The sequence below is a fragment of the Dipodomys merriami genome, unplaced genomic scaffold (genome assembly GCF_024711535.1).
Source record: "Dipodomys merriami isolate MVZ:Mamm:240054 unplaced genomic scaffold, mDipMer1.0.p SCAF_13, whole genome shotgun sequence".
Taxonomy (NCBI): Eukaryota; Metazoa; Chordata; class Mammalia; order Rodentia; family Heteromyidae; genus Dipodomys; species Dipodomys merriami.
In genome coordinates, this window is record NW_027202604.1 from 29,098,346 (window position 1) to 29,118,459 (window position 20,114).

Below are 20,114 nucleotides of genomic sequence, written 5' to 3' on the forward strand. Positions count from 1 at the left end.
TTTGCTTTAATAAATGAGTTACATTAATACCTCATATCACACAAAAAGCCAAATTACACTGACTTGTTTACAACTCAAAGCTTATTCCCAATACACATTCCAATATATTTGTCTGTAAATCAATGCATTTTTTTGTTTTTAATTTTTTTTTACAGTAACTTTTCAACTACAAACCTCAAATAACCAAAAAAATGTTCCAAGGACTAGCATAACAGGATTCATAAAACCCAAACTGACTAGATGTGTTCTCACAATATAAGCTGATATAAAAATAAACTAACTTCTCTATTATCACAAGCACCAATCATGTATATATAGTAATGGTTTTTGATGGCTATTAACTATTTTAGTTCTAGTTCCAAAAGGAAACAATTCATTTTCAAAGACTTGGCAAAATCAATGCCTTGTCACTTCCATGGAGCTGCTGCTGAATTCAACAGATAAAGTATCCATCTTGACTGATTAGATCAGCTTGTAACTGATATTGGGGAAAAATAATTTTGGAGTAACACAGAAGACTCACTGCTTTCACATATAGAAATGATTTTTGAGAAGTATAAGCGGTTGACTAGCTATTTCTAACATAAAACAGACATTGTACAGTATAGCTGAAATTTACATGTAGCCTCAGAACTGAAGGACAACTTAATTTCATCTCCAATTTACCAGGAATTAGCTCAAAGAGGAAATCCTATCTGAGTGGTCATGTAAAAAACATTCATAGTTAGCTGTGTGTTTGGTGACAATGGGCCCATGGCAGGACTTAATGCACGTTACTGCCTTGATAAAAGGATCTTACACATACAGAAATCTGTGCAAAAACCTCAGTAATTCTCAGTGGTTTAGGGCAATTTCATGCCACCAAGTAACAAGAAATTAAATTAAAAAAAAAAAACAAAAACTAAGGTTAAAGTGTCGTTTCCAACATAACAGAAGAATATGGATGATGTACATACAAATGGGCTGCCAATGACAACTATGTGTTGGTTCATAACAAAGACTATTGGACAACCAAACACTGGACCTTCTTGTGGTTTCTCTCATATGCAGAATGCGTTGATAGTTAGGCCCCTTTGCTGGTTTCCTGCGAGTGTGAAGTTGTGTTTCTTGTGTCATTGCTGGTGTTCCCCATCCTCAGAGTTGCTTTTGTTTTCTTTTTATTGCAGTCTTTATAATCTTCATCTCCTGGAAATTTCTGGCACTGTTTGGAGGATTTCTTTGAAGCACAGGCCTTTTTCCAGTTTGAGCTTCTTTCTACAGTTTTTCTTTTGCCTTCTCCATCTTCTACTCTAGTGCCAACCTCACTGACTGTATCTGCAGTATTTCTGACTTTTCCCTCAGTTTCTGAAGAGCTCTGTTGTTGAATTTCCTGGTATCCTGGGCTAGTTTCTATTTCCCACAATCCTTCATTAAATCCTTTCCATTTGTTTGACTTTCCAAACTTATTTTTGTATTATTCCTTTGGTGGAAAAAGGTCTTTGGGACCTAGAAATGCAGTTTTATGAGTACCACAAAAGAAGATAGGATACTTGTTCACTGGAGGCTTCGTGGCTCCCCAAGGCAGTTCATCAGTCCCGGTGGGCCAGTGCAGGTACTGCCCTTCATCTTGGAGAAGACAAGGGCACCCACTTTGTACTACTGCAGATGCCTAGACACAGAGAGGCTGTGCCCCCGCAGGCTGAGGGGTTTTCTCTTTGTACTGTCAGCGAAGTAAGAGTTTCTTGAACATGATTTAAGGGTGATTCTGTCCTTAGAATGTATTATTTTCAAAAAAAAATTTTTTTGGGTCCTGTCGTGGGGCCTGAACTCTGGGCCTGGGCGCTGTCTCTCAGCTCTTCAGCTCAAGGCTAGCTAGCACTCTACCTACCACTTGAGCCACAGCACCACTTCCGACTTTTTTTTTTTTTTTTTGCTTATGTGGTGCTGACGAATCAAACCCAGGGCCTCATGCATGCAAGGCAAGTGCTCTACCACTGAGCCACCTTCCCAGCCCCCTATTTTCAAAATTTTTAATGCCTCTAATTCAACAAGCAGTCACTGAATGCCCTTGATGGCAGAATCTAGGCGTCAAAGATTAGTAACAGTCATGATCATTTAGACTGCTCCTGCCACCAAGGACTCCACAATTCACTAGGAACCATGGACACAAAATAGAGAGCAGGGTTCTAACACCATGTGGTGAAGACAATACAAGCTGCCACAGAGGAGCACTGTGGAGGCCTCCTTTGCCAGTCTAAGTCCAGTGCTATAGGTGAGTGATGGCTGAATCCAGCCTTGGGCAAATGGGAAGGGGAGAAGCAGCAGGAAAAAAGCAGGAGTGAAAGGAAGGAATGTACGTGAAACCATGTGGCTTGGAGAGGGGTGATATACAGCCTTTTTCGTTGCACTAGTGCAAAATGCTGGCAGAGAGTGGCAAAAAGTAGTGACAGAGGTGGCAGGTCCAGGTCATAGAGAATTTCAGAAATACCAAGAAGTGAGAGGCCTGTGCATTATTCACAACACCCAGTATACTGGAGGCAGATCTTCATGTGGGTACATCAGTGGGTGGGTGGGTTTTGTGGTTGAGGAACTTGGAAGTGTGGATTGGAGAGATGTCAGAGTGCGGGTTACAAAGCCGGACATAGAGGAGGGACAGAAAGAGATGAAGTGAAGGTAATAATGCAGAGACAAATGACACAGCTTCCTGACTGACTGAATGTGTGGGATAAGAAAGGAGTCAAAGATGAATCTCAGCTTTCTAACCTCAGTGACTGGAGTGAAAAATAGGGCACTCAGCCAAGTGAGAAAATTCATGAAGACTTCAGAGGTAAATGATGAGCTCAATTTTGGACACACTGAAACAGAGGAGTCAAAGGAATGCCTGGTCACTGTCCACGCCTTCGAGCTGCTTTATCTTCATAGTCCTTGTCACAACACAAGTTCCCTCTCCCCCAACAGAGTGCAAAGACCTGCCATGCTCACTGTGGTTTCCTTTGCCTGGCATGCAGTCCATTCAAACAAATGCTTGTTGAGTCAATAAACACACAAATGAGACTGAGTGAAGTTTTTATTCTAAGGCTATTTCCTACATTTGGTATTCTGAATAGGAAACTATCTTGGATGCATGGAACCCAACTCGCAGCCTCCTTGTCGCACCAGCATGATTACCAGATCCACTCTGTATAGCCAAAAGCCACATCACTCTATCTTTAACGAATTTAAAATAATGAAAAATTATTATTTAAAATGGTACTCCAAGCCAGGCCTTAGTAGATTATGCCTATAACACTAGCTATTTGGGAAGCGGGGGGGGGGGGGGGGGGGATCAGAAAGATTGCAATTCAAGACCAGTCTGGGCAAGAAGTTCACATGGCTTCATTTCAACCAGGAGCTGGTACTGCCAGCAAATACTTGTCATCCCAGCTCCACAGAAAGTTGAGGAAGATCTCGACTGCCAGAGAAAGTTCACAAGACTCTATATCAAAGGCTGGGCATAGCGATACATTCCTGTTATCCTAACTATAGAAAGAAATGTCAACACTAGGATCAAACCCCATGTTAGCCCATGTTAGCCTAGGCCAGAGACAGACAGACAGACAGACAGACAGATGGACAGAATCTAAAAACAACTAAAGCAAAAAGGGATGGAGATATGGCTCAGCAGTCAACATGAGGCCCTGACTTCAAACCTCAGTACCAATAATAATAATACAAACCAAACCACACTGACATCAGATTTTCCAACAATAACAAAAAGACCAAAAACAAAACCACCTTAAAAATAACATAAATCCATAATCAATAATGTCTATTTTTGGAATGTATCAATCTCTACATATACAATATACAATGTACTCCACTTACTGTGTTCTGCTTAGGCTTTCCTAAATTCCAGCCACTGCGGAAGCACTACTACTTGGGATAGAACACTTCATGCATACAATTAAAGAAAATGAGCTTCTGGGTAAAGAAAAACAGAAGACGGGGGGTGGGGGGGGTATATGTGCTGCTTAGAATATCACAGTACCAACTATAAATTTCAATTTCCTAATTCTCTCAGGCCAAAGCCTTATTCTTCTAGTTTTAGAAGAGGATAAGCAGTTCTTCTAATTAAGCTCCCTCCCATTTGAAATTTCAGTCTTGCAAAGCTCATTCTGTATTCATGCTAGACCCAGAAATTTGCTGACAATGAAATTTCCACTTTAAATATTCAGCATGATTTTAAATGGGTTTCTTCAAATTACTCTTCAGTGGACCTTTAAAGCCACAATTGGAGAGATAAAGGTAATTAGAAATGGCAATGTAAATGGAGTTGAATCTCTCAGATGTCCTCCAAAATCTAACGGACTCTGCTCTTAGCCCAGCTTCCCTTAGGACATAAAATGGTTCAACCATTCATCATCACACATCACTCATTCCATTTGCACATCACAAGATAGATTTCTGCCATTCCAATTAGTATCCCACTGTGTCACAGGAGATAGAATGTTAATCACAAGAGCAACAGCAGTTAAACTGAAATAGTGTACATAAAAAGGAAACACCGAGTGACAAATGGAGAGTCTCTTTTCAAGTCCTGGCCAAGTCATTTAGTAGTAGTGTGACCCTAGGCTAGTCACTTAACCTCTTTTCCTCATCTGTTGTACAAACAGAATTAAATAATCCCACAAGGGCACTAGATAAGCAGTAAGCATTGCACAAACATAAGAGAAAATGATGATTACAGCTGCCTATGGAACTGCTGAGAACTTGTGAGCCTATAGCATGGGAAGAACACTAAGTGAGTTCTACCTCAACACATAATGTCCATTCTCCAACCATTCCAGAAGAGAAGAGGCAAGTATTCACAGGGGGCTGGTGACAATTTGAAACTACCACAGCCCATGAGAGACTGCATAATTTCTCATTATATTCCTTCCTTGTGCAAATATAAGCTTTACAGAGACTCATCACGGCTAAAGACATAACTACTGTCAGTGGGAAATACAGCAAACCTCAAAATTAGGTTCTATTTATAATGCGACTACAAAGGACAATTCTTTGTCCATTTGAAACAGACCTCGATATAGGTAGATGAAAGTGTTAGGAAGAAATGGATGAGCAAATAATGCAGCCCAGGCCAATTCTTAAGGAAAACCAGATATAGCTTCACATAGCATCCATCACAATAAAAAGTCTACTTAGAATTCTAGGTATTCAGTGTTTCATTTTTAAGCCTGGTGAGAAAAACCTTAAGAACATATTAGAAGAGTTCTCAGTTGCTGGGACGAACTACTACTCAATATTAGATTCCAAATATCACCAAGGAACACAGAACAGCTGCAGGTTAAGAAGATGTCGGTGAGGGTTTCAGCCATCACTAATTTCATGACCCCCATAACCTACATGCCCACTACAGCTAAATACACTCAAAAAACATTTTTTTTAAGTAAAATTTTTAACTCTCTAAAACTCAATACTCACAGATAATGATCTGGATCAAATTTCGCCAGCTCAGCAGCCAGGCGTTTCTGCCTTCGCTCAGCAGCAGGCGTGAAATCTGGATCTTTAACATCAATAACCTCGCTCAATTCATCCTAAAAACACCCAGAAAAGGAGAAAATAATTGCTATCACCAATTTTTACCACCTAAAAAAAAAAATCAAAGGTTTTTTTCTCTTTTTTGGGGGGAGGGGGAGGAGTAAAAAAAAAAAATGCCCAAGCACACAAAGAATTGAATACAGCAAACTAGGATAGCGCCTGTGACATTACAATTTGTATCTGATGAACTTTGTTAAGCACTTACTACTCCCGAGGTCCTGCTGGAGACTTCCATGTGGATTATCCCATTTAATCCTTACAATAAACGAACTTACTCATATCTATTAGGGCTATAAAAGTTTAACATAGAAGCCAGAATGGAATAAACTCAAGCAAGCAAGCAGGAACATTTAATTCTCATCCATTTCCCACTTACTCCTGGAGATTTCAGAGCTATGTCAGAGTATCAGACATCAACAGAGACTTTTCCTTCTCCTTCAATCTCTCTCAGCTTGTCTCTGCAAAGAATTACCATAAAACATAAAACCAACTTTATGAACTGATTGAAAATTATCTATGGACAATGCTCATGTAGACAATTTTCCATCTGAAAATTTAGAAATCTAATCCTAAGTGGGAATTCACTTTACTGTGACTTCTTTATCAGGATGATACATGTTAACATGTGGCATGCATCCCCCTATAATAGGTGTGGAGGAGGATGCTGCACAGGATACTACATGGTCCACCTGTGAAGCAAAGACACCTCACACAATGTAAAGTATTTCTAAAACTCTGCTCTTGCTTTTCCTTAGTTTCCTTCAAGCTCCCACTCCAACTACCAACCCCAAATGAGGAAGTACAGAAACTGAAAAGACGTAAGCTAAAAGAAACCAAAGGAAATAACAAGGCAAACTTAAAAAAGATGTGTCAATGGAATGACAGGTTAGCACCTAACAGCAGGTTTAAAAATGGATGGCTGTAAGGCAAACTCACTAAAATTAGTGAGCTACCCTGATTTAGTAAAAATGCCTAGGAAACAGTTTCCTCATACACATTTTTTATACAATATGAAATTTCTTGTCTATCACAATCCTTTTAGGTCAGATAGCAATATTCAATCTAAGTACACTTGAATACAATGATGGGGTCCAGAGACCTTTTTGGAAGCTATGAAAGCAGTATAGCTTAATGCTTCCAAGTATCAACATTCTGAGCAAACCAGATTGCTGGCTCCCTAAAAACTTTTAAAAATCTGCATTCTAAAAACACCTTTACAATCTACTTTTGGGGGGATCTGGAAACTTATTTTCCTATAGAAAGACCATTATAAATAGTAGTTAAGATTCTCAGAGAAGTCTTCAAGTTTTCTCAGTTCATAAGGAACTTGCAATTCATAAGGAACATGACATACACAGCAGTACACCCGTGGGAAATACATTTTCTCCAGGTGAATCCATTAGAAACATCTCTTCTCTGAGCAAGTCCATGTGGATTCTTCCTCTTTCACTTCATATCCACACCTGCCTAAATCTCACAGTAAGTCACAGCCTGGGCCAGGGAGCTGAAACAGGCCTTGGGGTACTAAACTCCCAGAGAAGAACATTATGGGAACCATGTCCTGTCCTTGGATAGCAGAGTCACTCCCCAGTAACCTATAGTCATCTCTTTCCTCCTAGCCCCTAGGAGTCCTCTCCTCACTCCCTGCCACACTTCTGGATGCTTTGTGGTGAAGGAGAAAGAGTGTCTTGAGTTAGATGAGCCTAAATGTAAGTCCCAGCTGCAGTTGTATCAGACAGCATCACTGAATCTCTGCTTGCTCACATGACATGAGTGACATTTCTATTACAGTGTGGGAGATTCGGTTCCTCTTGCTTCTGTTGCTGCCACCAATTACCAGAGACTTGGTTGTCTACTACAACACATATTTATTATCTCACAGTTCTAGGGGTTAGAAGTTCAAGATCAGGCTCAATGGTTAAAGACAAGGTGTCAGCCAGGCTACATGCCCTTGTGGAGGTTTATAGGAGAATTGTTTCTTTGCCTTTCCAGCTTAGAGGTTGTCCCTGTCCTTCACTTGCAGCCCACAGCATGACACCATTGCTCCCTTTGCTTCTCGTACTTATGACCTTCCTTCTTTGTCTCCCTGTTATACCTTTGAGTAGATGGGGCCTACCCAGATAATCCAGGGTACTCTCTAGATCCTTGGTTTAATTACAAAATACCTTTTACCAGATAACATCTTCAGATTCTGGGGATAAGCACAAGAACACCTCCTTTAGGTGGAGGAGAGAGATGACAATCATTTGGCAACATGGACAATTGTAAGGATTTAGGCTTAATATACTTAATAATACTCAATAGCAGGTTCCTTTCTATCTCCTTCACCCACTGACTAACTTTCTACTGAAAGTCAAGATCCTCCTCTGCTTCACTAATGGCAATTAAAAATGGAATTACAGTAAAATCTGAACTTCTGGCTATAATAAGTGAGGCTTCATAGATAACTCCACAGTTGAGGAAAAACAGACACTAGTAACCAGACAAATTCTCAAAATCTAACTGCACTGAGAACAAAGCCAGATTCGGCAGAGTTCCTCATCACCTAGCCTGTCCTGCCTTTGAAACTCAGGTTTCCCTTTCCAATTGGCTCAAGTACACTCAAGCCACACTAAACTTCTTTCCATTTTTGGAACATATCCATTCATTCTTCATCTTGAGTGTCTGCATTTACATTGCCCTTCTCATCCCAAACTCAGAGAAACATCCCATCCTCAGTAGATCTTCTCTAGGCATCCTAACCAAACTAGTATCCCTACCTGGGATATCTCCAATCACCCTTCCCATTCACCTGTCACTCGGCCATCATTTTGTATCCTTGTTTACATGTTAACTGTGTATCTCATTCCATGAAGATAGGGGTCTCTCTATCATCTTTATCACTGTGCAATAGCACTGGGTGTAGTAGTCAATGTTCTCCATTAATCAGCACAGAGTTATGTGAGGCCTGCCATAGGCTAGGCACTATCTGAGAGGTGGAATGGAAATCAAGTAACTAACACATAGATAAGGTCCTTGCTCTCATGCAGATGAGAACTGATCTTTGCCTTGACTCAGGGCTTCCATATACAGATATGCAACATGTATATAGATGAGCCCAATCATTCAAGACAGGTCTTGCTCTTTGCACAGCTGTGCACTGTAGTCCTGCTCAAACTGGACCCAAAAGAGAAGCCAAAAAAAACAAAAACCTAAAAAGCAAAGTTAGCTTGAAATTTAAAAGGTCTAAGGTACAACCTAAGGGAAGGAAAGTTGGAAAAAAAGTCTGAGCCATCAACCAACCAAGTAGGAAGGAAGAAAACAGTTTTAAACCATAGCATGTATTCCTCCTTTTCTTTTTTGCTCAAAGAACTGCTATGGTCACTAGTCACATAAGCTATTTAAAAGACACTACACCAAGCAAAGTCCACAGAGGATTTCAATCAGGCTAACTTCCATTGAAACCACAGGCAAGGCAGTGTCAACCAGAGAGAAAATGAACTGTGTGTACAACCACCCAGCGGCTCTCCTGGAAACAAAGACCTCAGTTCCCCAGGCAAGTCAAGGGAAGGGAGGAACAGCAAGGCTGGCATTCTGCAGCTGCTGGCAGCAGTGGTCCCAGGAGCTTGCTGGGCTAGCGCCCAGAGACTCGAGGATTGTGGTTGCTGGCAGCCACCATTGCCAGAAGCCTGTTGTGCAGCTTTGACTTTGAGGAGTTAGGGCAGTTTTCCAAAGACACGCTGGTGGCTGCCAGTAATGTTAGAAAAGAAAGGAGTGTGTGCATGTGTTTATGTTTGTGCTTGTTGGGGGGAGGGGGCAAGGGAGAATGGTAAAAGATAATTTGTTTCAGCAAAAATATTTATACTTCTTCCCATTATCAGTATAGAATACACAAGTTTATAAGCAATGGCGTTTAAAAGGTTAAAAGGAAAGACTATATCCTTTGTAAGGTTTTAAATTATTCAAGAAAGACAAGATACCTGGGTTGCAGTTTTTTTACCTTTACCTTTGTATTTATTTTTAATGGCTTCCTTTTTCTTTATTGGATTCTTTGTAGATGTCATACAGGTCTAAAAGCTATTCTGTTACAATGACTTTTTAAAAACCTGATCAGAATCAAGGTCCTGGTCCAGAGCTCCCAAGCAGAAGCATTAAGGAATGGGAGGTATTCCTCCAATATCAACAAAACCCAGAAAATGAGGTTCTTAGACTCTTTTACAGGCCAAACCCAGAGCATAGGCCTGGGCTAATCCAGGAAACCTCTGCTGCATCTCGCTCAGTACAAGGTAACCAGCAAAGAACTGGAGGGATCATCCAGCTGAACCCAGAGGGACTGATGGAACTGCAAAGAGGATGCAGACAAACAGGTGCTGCGCAGCTGTAGATAAGGCTGGCCTACTCATAGGGAGAGGCTGGGGCAGTACTAAAGCAAGGTGGAAGTAGAAACCCAAGGTTCTTTCCTGAGTAGCGGGTCAGGTAGCAGCTGGCAGTCTCAACATGTCTCTTGACCCTAGCCTGGCTAAGGGTTCACCTGTTGTAGTTGCTTTTGGTGAGCTGGGACTACCCATCTTCCAGCTTGGACTTGAGATGCTCTTTGTAAACCATGTTGTTTCCAGGCCACTTGCTGATTGTCTGCTTCTCACAGACCCAAATTTTCAGTGCAACCTGCTGAATGAGCCGGAAGCCATGCTGATAAGCACCACACTCACCTCAGACTCACTGATGGCATCAGCCAGTGTATCTATGGTCTCAATGTCCTAGTGATCCATGAACTCATCCAAGAACAGGCAGAACTGATACCCAAATACGCAAATAAGAAAACCTCACGTCTTGAGCTCTTCCAGGACACCATACCTGCAACCGCTGAACCACTCCCGATCGCAGGTTTCCAAATCCATAGTAGCACTGCCGGTTCAAAGCACTGTCTGGCACCTCCTCATAGGGGGTCTGCTCAATGTCCCAATCAAACTCCTCCTCCTCATCTTCAACCACATCCTCAGAAACCGCAGAAGCACCTCATTGTGTTAAACAAAATTTTAAAAAAATTGGGTAACAGGGAGGAAAAAAGTATAGGAAAAAGTGTCTGAATGTGTGTACTACAAGACAAGTACAGCTTCACTATTCTTGATGGTCAAAGCAACAGAACAAACCCAAATGTTCAGAAGGAGGAAACAGAAACAAATGTGGTATCTTCAGAAAACAGAATATCACATAGTGATAAATGCTACAACATGGATAAACAAGAAGCCAAAGAAAATTAATCCATACTATTAAAGACAGGACAAGGTAACTAGGAACAAGATATCAGATAGATCCCAGGGTGGTGGAAATAAGTATTCCAGTTCTTGACCTAGCTAGTGTTCATATTTAGTAACTCATTCAGCTGTTTACTATGGCAAGATGATCTTTTACTTGGTCCAAAAATGTGACTAGTTCACTACAGTCACTTATGTTTCTTAGTACATATCAAATAAGTGATTTTCACATGACTACTTAGCTTGTCATCTGAAACATTTTCTGCCTTTTTCCTATTTTCCTCTAAGTATGTAGGGCCTTTCAAGTACTTTCACTTTATTTTACATTTTATCATTACATCTTCCAAATCACAGTCAACATACCTATTTCTTCCACAAGTGGTTTGGCTGTCCTGGATTTTCTTGGTGCAAGAAGGGCAGTTAACATGTTCAGCCCCTCAAAATGTTGGCCAGGAGTTTCTTTGGGCAATCGAATGGTAAAAATTCCTTAAAGGCAAATTTATGCTTAATCACATCAAAACAATCAAAATTTCACAAATATACCTAAGAAATATAAGACTTAGTAAAAAATACTCTTATTTCACAGGACTCCCCCAAAATTACATCCTAATTACCAATTTAGTAAAAACACTCAAACAGGGCTTTCTAGAAACAGCCACTTCTATAAGGAACAATAGATAGCCTGAGGAAACAATTGTTTAAAAATTAACCAACAGTTACTGGAAGCTACAGTTCAAGTAGCAGAACACCAGCCTCAAACAAAAAAAAACCTAAGGGACAACACCCAAACCCTGAGTTCAAGGCCCATGCACATGCACACGTGCATTCACACACACATATACATACACATACACACTCACACACACACACACAGAACCAAAACAACAACAACATAAAAGTAATTATGACTTAATAGAGTTTCTTCACTATCTCAAGAGACAGAGGCACACAGTCTATCTATGGCAGACCTTTAATCTACCTACTACTTTTCTCTCCTTGACTAGCCTCCCTTATAAACTTATTAAAGTGCTTACTAGCCTTTTGTTTAGTGTTTGGGTTTTTTTTGAGACAGGGCTTGCTATGCAGCCAAAGCTGGTCTCAAACTCAAAATCCTCCTCCCTCTCAGCCTCCCAAATGCTAGAATCATATTTTGTGCCACTGAGCCTAGCATCTATGTTTAAACTCTACCTTTAACACCGAGAGCAGTGAATTGCATCCCAATAAAACAAATACAATTCAACCCACATACTCCTACATGCATAACCTACCTAAACCTTTAAAATGTAGTAATTGTTTCAATACACAAAGTAATTGCAATTACCTACAGATTTACTATGGAAAAGGCAAATTCCCTGAGACTTCACCACCACATTAATTAAAATAACTGTGAGTGAAAACTGTTCAACAACTTCTCATCCTACTTCCTTCCATTATCCTCATGTACTGAGGCCATAAACAGCCATTCAATAAATGATACAGAAGTACACAAGATCCCCTTGATCCAGATCCAGTGACAAAGGAAAGAATTCTAGAAAAGGAAAATAAATGGTTTTGTGGCTAGTTAAAATGTGGTATTTATAAAATCATGAAGGAGAAAAAAATACAATTAGCCTTTAAAAGCCACCCAAGGATAGCTATTCTCTCAACTATTTGTCACTGAAATTTAAGTTTAAAAGTTATACAAGAGGGTTGGGAAGGTGGCTCAGTGGTAGAGCGCTTGCCTTGCATGCCTGAGGCCCTGGGTTCAATTCCTCAGCACCACATAAGCAAAAAGAAAAAAGCTGGAAGTGGTGCTGTGGCTCAAGAGGTCGAGTGCTAGCCTTGAGCTGAAGAGCTGAGGGACAGCGCCCAGGCCCAGAGTTCAGGCCTCACAACCGGACCCAAAAAATAAAATAAAATAAAAAATAAAAATTATACAAGAAAGGGTCTATTCAAAAGCTTATAAATTATCTACACATTTTATAATCAATTGTCTTGCACATTCCAATTTTTACTTTTAAACACCTACTAAATGTAGAAGCATGAGCCAATAACTAATTCAACTTTACTTTTAAGATTACTGTGAAATATTTTAAAGAACTGAGGAAATTATAATTGTCCAAATATCCAAGAATACCAGGCACTGAACACTAAGAGAGATTAGGACATATGGCAATTACCAGACACCTCAAGTCCTCATAATGTCTTCAAAGACAAAAATGCAAAGACAGTACCTTTATCTGCATCATAGGATCCCTGCTCACTTCCATTTTCTACAACTCTTCCAGGAAGATTTAATCTGCAGATTTAACACAAGTTTTAAGTCCTTAAGTTATAAAGCAATGAAAATACATGTTTATCCATCAAAATCTACAAACATTTTAAAAGGAAGTTCTTCAGCATTTCTTTCACATTTTACAAACTAAATAACCTAGATTCCTTCCCCATGTAAATAAAAAACTTTCCATCAGAACAGGCCAGTCATCAAATAGATACTGAATAAAACAAAAGCCAGAACAAATAGGTATCACTATAGTTACAGTAATTCCTCACCCCTTTTGGCAATACTGAGTTTGACCCATCATGCTTACAAGGCTGGCCCTCTACCACTAAGCCACACCTCCAATCTTGTTTTCACTGGTTATTTTGTAGACAAGAGTCTTGCTTCCTATTTTATGCTACCCATGATTGCTGGAGTGATAGGCATACACCACCACAACTGGCTTCCTTCTGCTGAGATAGTCTCTTAGACTTTTCTGTCTGGGCTGGCATAGAACTGCAATCCTCCCAATCTGTGTCTCATAGCTTAAGATGATGGGTTCATACCACTGCACCCACAAATGGTTTGAGAAAAAAAATTAGCAAACTTTTCTGCCTGGGAAGGCATTCTAAACCTCCCAAGTATCTAGGATTACTTCCCTCTTCTTAATAAACAAGAGAATTATTTATATAACTGGTGCCTGACATAGAAGGTGCTCAATAGAAGTATACTAACTGGATTTTAGGAGAAAACAGGAAACAATAAACAACAAAAACAACTGTTGATATAAGGCAAATTCCCTTTAACTTTTTGGTAGTAATAGGGTTTAAACTCAGGACTTCATGCTTGCTAGGCAGGCACTATACTGCTTGAGCCATACCTCCAGCCCCAAAATTCCTACTATAAAAAAGACAGAAGCCAGGTATAGGTGGCTCATACTTGTTATCGTACCTACTCAGGAGGCTGCGATTTGAGCATCACCATTCAAAGCCAGGCTGCACAGGAAGAGCTGTGAGAATCTTTTTTTTTTTTTTTTTTTGTCAGTCGTGGGGCTTGAACTCTGGGCCTGGGCGCTGTCCCTCAGCTCTTCAGCTCAAGGCGAGCGCTCTACCACTTGAGCTACAGCGCCACTTCCGGTTTTCTGGTGGTTTATTGGAGATAGGAGTCTCACGGTCTTTCCTGCCCGGGCTGGCTTTGAACCGGGATCCTCAGATCTCAGCCTCCTGAGTAGCTAGGATTACAGGCGTGAGCCACCAGCGCCCGGCAGCTGTGAGAATCTTATCTCCAATTAACTATGAATAAAGCTGGAAGTAGAGCTGTGACTCAAGTGATAGAGCACTAACCTTGAGCACAAATGTTCAGGGACGGTGCCCAGACCCAGAATTCAAGCCCCAAGACAGGCATTTAAAAAAAAAAAAAGGCAGAAAGCAAAAGTTTTCCTCAAAATTCATGACTACTACATGAAGTTCTTTTTTCTTAAAGGAGAACTGTTTTTCTGTTTTGCTTCTAGGTGAACTCTTTTTCAAGCAGCCTTCCACAGAACTCAGAAAGAATTGTTCCAACACAGAAATCTGATTGGGTCTAGGGTTTCGGTCCCTTAATATTCAGCTGGCTTCTGCAGCTTTTCATCAACACAATTAAAAAAATAACAAGTAGTACTGTGCTTTCTGAAGTTAGGTCCTAAAACGTGATAGGAATTCTACCATTAGCTGGAATTTCTTCTTTAAAATGGTAGCAACTTGGGCTGGGAAGTTGGCTTAGTGCTTGCCTCACATGCATGGGGCCCTGGCTTCGACTCCTCAGCACCACATAAGCAGAAAAAAGCCAGAAGTAGTGCTGTGGCTCAAGTGGTAGGGCGCTAGCCTTGAGCTGAAGAGCTGAGGGACAGCACCCAGGCCCAGAGTTCTGCCCCATAACTGCCAAAAAATAAATAAATAACTAAAATGGTAGCCACTGTGTTATCAGGCCAACTCTCCTGCAAAACACAAAAAAGACAGATAAAGAAGCTACACAAAGAAGCCCTAGGGTACTTCAAAGGAAAACACCCCTCCACTTCCAGCTGTTTCCGCTCTTTACTATTCACATTCTAGGTCCAGCTATCAAGTGACCACAGTGGCACTAAATCCTTCAAGCCAGAACAGACTAGCCAAGCTCTTAACCAAATTCCTTACCCACAGAAGCCAGGAGTCCATAAAAATGACTGCTGACATTTTACACTTTGTAAGTTTGATTGGTTAGTAGGTTCAGTGAGCCCTCCACATACATAGTACTAATGTGTATCTCCCCAGCTTATGTGGTTTCAGTTTCCTGTCCAAGATTCAAACACAGTACAATATGACATGGTGTTTTCAGGGAGAAAGAGGCTATATTCACATAAACTTTATTAGAATGTATTGTTAGGTTCATTATTATTCTTGTTAATATTCTTATGGAACCTAGATTATAAATTAAGTTTGATCTTAAGTATGTAGGTGTAGGAAGGTATACATAGGGCTCAGTACCATCCCTTGTCTCAGGTCTCCACTGAGGGCCCTTAGAACCCATTCCCATAGACAAAGTGGACACCCTTTAAGTTAGTAAGCTAGGATCTGATGGTTCGGCCCCACTGAGCCAACTTGATTAGAAGGATGTTTAGTGGGAAAGGGGAATGTGAGAAAAAGCAGTCTTTTCTGTCAAACCAAAGTGCCTCCATCTTGTATATTGATATTTCCTGGAATTATTTGCATTTTGACTTCAATTGTAATGATTATTTGTACGATCTGGGACCAGCCAACTATACTAGGAATATAAATCTTAATCAAAGGAGTTAAAAATAAACTGCAAACTACTAGGTGTGCTGCTTGTGACCAGTAAGCCATGTTAGGAAGATAAATCTTTATCAATGGAGTTAAAAGGAATAAGACTCTCTGAGTAGATTTCTATTGACTTCATCTACCTCCTCCAACTATATGTCAGCCACCCCATTCCCAGCCTTGCTCCCAGTCAGCTGTGAGAGGAAAAAAACAAAAACAACTTTGATAAGAGTCAAAGAATAGCCCCCTTCCTAACCTTGGTAATCAACTCTACTTAGAATGTGAGTCTAATTCCTTGAAGAGGAGGAGGAGGGACAGATTGAAGCGTTACAAAAACCTAGCAGACTTCCCTGTCCAGTGTGCCTGCCTAACTGTGGATAGAGTAAGGGTGCTGCATCCTTCAGCACAAAAATAAAAGTGCCTTGATGAAATCTCTTGTATTCTTTGTGTCTAATTCATTTGTCACTGGAGAGCCGTTGGTTGTGTGTTTCTAACAGGAAGCACAAGGGATTGGCAACCCGGCAGCCTCCTGAAGAAAGGAACTTAACTAGGAGCGCGTTTCAAGTATGGCTACCGACAATCAACCAAGGTGGCACAGCACTTTGCACATCACACCGAAGGTGGGTGACTAGCGTCCGCTACAGCTACTTTTAGTTTGCGAGGAGAAAAGATCCAATTCGACAGGAGCTGGGTGCCTCTCGCGGGAAGAACGTGAAGCAACACACCCCAAAATCCAGGGGGAGAGGGGCCGGCCGGACAGTGAAGCAGCCGGGCATCGGGGTCGGGGAGAGCTTCGCTAGTGTGGCACGGAGGTGCCAAAGAAGGTGAGGATTTCAGGAAGCAGAGGATGGGACGCCAGACAGGAGGGCTGGCAGGAGTCCGAAAGATTCAGGACGGGCCGGGCAGGAGCGAACAGGAGGTGGGCGCGCGGGTGCCGGCGGGGCAGAGGCGGGAGAGGGAGGCTTCGAGACCCAGGGCGTCCTGGAGACCCAGGGCGTCGGGCCGCGGGCCCGCGACGGGAGGTGGCTCGGGAGAGCGCGCGGGCGGGCGCGGGCGGGCGCGGGCGGGCGCGGGCGGCGGTGTGGGAAGGGATCCGGCGTCCGCGGCCGCCCCGCCGCGCTCCCGTCAGCCCCGGAGAGGCGCGGGAACGGCGTCGTCTCGGTGGAGAACGGCTCCCGCCACCAACAGTCACCGAAGGAAGGACCCCACGCCGCAGGGTGCGCGCCCCACAGACGCCATGCCCGCCCGGGACTCGCCTGAGAAAGTACGGCTTGGCGTAGAACTTAAAGTCCACGCCCTCGAAGTACACGTCGAACTCCGAGACGCGGGCGTAGGGCACGCGGATGGCGACCGTCAGGAAATCGGGGTCCTGGCTGAGGTCGAACGCGGGGGTCAGCATCGCAGCTGCGCCGCACGCGGGGACTGCGCCGCTCTCCCGAAAGCCCGCACGCGTGAGCACCCGCGCTGTCAGCCACGGCGCTTCCGGCTCGAGGCGGAAGTGCTCGCGCGTAAGACGGAAGTCCTGCCCCCACGCCCGTCTCCATGGAGACAGGACGCTTTTAAATGGCCAGGCGGAGCTTTCAACAGTTGGGGCGCCAGAGGCTCGCGCGTGTAATCCTAGCTACTCAGATCTGAGCATTGCGGTTCAAAGCCAGCCCAGGAAGGGACGTCTGCGAGACTCTTATCTCCAATTAAACACCAGAAAGCCGGAAGAGGATCTGTGCTTAAATTGGTAGAGAGCTCGCCTTGAGCAAAAGAGCTCAGGGACAGAGCCCAAGCCTTGGGTCCAAGCCCCACGACCGACCCCCCCAAAAAATGTTCTGGAGAGAGTTTATTATGCTGGGACACACGAGTTTCATCTAGCCGAAATTTGTGTAGAACAGAAAGAAGAATCCCCCTTTTTTGGGGGGGGGGGGAAGGGTCTGGTCGTGGGGCCTGAACTCTGGGCCTGGGCGCTGTCCCTCAGCTCTTCAGCTCAAGGCTAGCGCTCTACCACTTGAGCCACAGCACCACTTCCGGCTTTTTTTCGTTTTGCTTATGTGGTGCTGAGGAATCGAACCCAGGGCCTCACGCATGCAAGGCAAGTGCTCTACCACTGAGCCACCTTCCCAGCCCCAGAAGAATCCCTTTTAAGCCAACAAAGGGTCTATAGAGGTTCTTAGAAATGATTTTAATAAGCAGCCACCCTCAGCTCACACTTCTAATCCTGGCTGCTCTGGAGGATGAGATCTGAGGATTCATGGTTCAAAGTCAGCTGGAGAAGGCAATCTCGTTTAGAATCTTATCTCCAGCCAGCAAAACCCGGAAATGGAGATGTGCCTCAAGTAGCTAAGAGAGCACAGAAGCCCTGAGTTCAAGCCCCACTAGTGGCACAGAAATAAATAAAAAGGAAATTATTTTAACAGCATTGACTTGGCAGGTCAGACAGACGTACATTTGAGTCCCTTTTCTGCTGAGTTCCTGCTGCAGGACTTTAGGAAATGTGCTTCAGGAATCTGTACTATAGAAGAAGGCTAACACCAAAGCCTAGCTTCTAAGAGATGTAAGGATGGCAATCAAATTGAAACCAGTGTTTTAGATACAGAGTCCAAACTCCACGAGTTCCACGTCATGTCCTGCCAATCGACTCTATGCCAAATAAAGGACCTGGTGAAAGGCTAAGAAAGAAAAGTTGGCACATGGTAGCCATGGGAAGACAACACTTGAGTACATCTTTGATGTACAGATGTGAACTTTAGTTTTTATAGACAGAGATTGGGGGGGGGGAGTGGAGAAGAGGAATGCAACTATTAAACAGTCCTATTCAGAACATGGCCTGGTTTATGATTATCTTAGTCCTTGTTTGGAGAAGTGGTGATTACTGTCATCCTCACGGAAGACAAATCACCTTGTTTTATAGGTGATCTGTACTAAGGAGGCTTTATTGTTCCTAGAGGAAGTTTTGGTTCCTTGTCATAAGGCTCTTCCAGTTCTTCCCAGAATCTAAGATGATTGCATAGTATCTGCAGAGAGAATAGCTTACATCAGAGACAAAAAAAGTGCAGATAGACATGCCAAACTTTTATAATTAATTTGTGGACCCAGTTGTGTTTCAGAAAAACACAATTCCCTCAAGTTTGGATGTTTCTCCATCATAAGGGAAGGGAATCATAGTGTTGGGCAATCTGACTTTTTTATGGTCCTGGGACTTGAACTCAGGACCTAGGCTCTGCCCCTGAGCTTCTCTGTACTTAACCAAGAACCAAGAACTATTTCCAGCCTTTTCTAAGTAGTTTATTGGAGATGAGAGTCTCATGGACTTTCCTGCCCAGTCTGTCTTCAAACTGTGATCCTCAGATCTCAACCTCTTGAGTAGCTATGATTACAGGCGTGAGCCACCAGTTCCTGACTTGCAATCTGCCTTTTAAATCAGTTACCTCCATTGAAATGTTGTCCCTTTGTACTTAGTCCATTTCATTGTTGTTGCTGTCATTTTTCTCATTTTTCCTTACACTTGTCAAAGCTCTTTTCTGCCTTTCCTCCCTTCCTTCTCTTTACTGGATATTCTCCCTTTAGTCTGTATTCTTCATACTCCCCAATGTTGCTTCTACTGGTCTTCCTCTTCTCCCATGTATTCCCTTGGCCTGCCCTTCTCATTTATTTTAACTTCCTGTTATTCCATTCCAGAAGGTAGCATGGTCCAAGTATAGTATTTATCTCTTGGTTTTAAGTATCTATAAAAGCATTTAAAGTCACCTTCTAGGACAGTGAAGATAACCAACTTCAAATGCCTTTTCAGCATCTGTGGGGTTTAGTTTTGTTTGCTTGCTGTTTGTTTTATGATTTGAAAGGGACAGTCTTGAAACTTTCTTTAAAGTATTAATGGGCTAGGCACCAATGCCTCATTCAGGAAGATGGGATCTGAGGATCACAGTCTGAAGCCAACCCAGGCAGGAAAGTACATGAGACACTGATCTCTAATTAACCACTGACAAAAAACAGAAGTGAAGTTGTGAGTAAAAAAGCCAAGGGATAGTGCCCAGGCTCTGAGCTTAAGCCTCAGTACGGGCACAAAAAATAATAAAATATATTAATGGGACCTAACATTCATCGCATACTTAACTATGTGACAAGATCGCTGTAACCCTTCCTATGACCTCATTTTCCTATTTGACAGACAGCTCTATGATGAAGGCTTCATATATCCCCCTCCTGTATGCAGGACCCCATAGCCACAAAGTGGTTCAATAGGGGTTGAAGCCCCAGAAAGTCTGAGTACTGGGTCCAGGCTCTAAACTACTAAACAGTAGC

General features: G+C 42.4%; 1 protein-coding gene and 1 pseudogene across 2 annotated transcripts in view; both read right to left on the bottom strand.

Annotated features, from left to right (window-relative positions):
- Positions 1–17,286, bottom strand: part of Shq1 (SHQ1, H/ACA ribonucleoprotein assembly factor) — a 77,946-nt gene extending 60,660 nt beyond the window's left edge. The window contains exons 1-5 of one of the 2 annotated variants that reach the window (XM_070018968.1): positions 17,081–17,286; positions 13,007–13,071; positions 11,157–11,279; positions 10,393–10,553; positions 5,443–5,555 (exon numbers count right to left, since the gene is read on the bottom strand). In XM_070018968.1, the coding sequence (XP_069875069.1) occupies positions 5,443–5,555; positions 10,393–10,553; positions 11,157–11,279; positions 13,007–13,071; positions 17,081–17,223 (605 nt within the window). In that variant the 5' untranslated portion in view covers positions 17,224–17,286. Of the gene's footprint in view, positions 1–5,442; positions 5,556–10,392; positions 10,554–11,156; positions 11,280–13,006; positions 13,072–13,983; positions 14,068–17,080 lie in introns of those variants that run through there. The other variant, XM_070018969.1, reaches the window with a different exon arrangement.
- LOC138824578 (hepatoma-derived growth factor-related protein 3 pseudogene) lies at positions 1,064–3,141 on the bottom strand (annotated as a pseudogene).
- Positions 17,287–20,114: the final 2,828 nt, after the last annotated feature.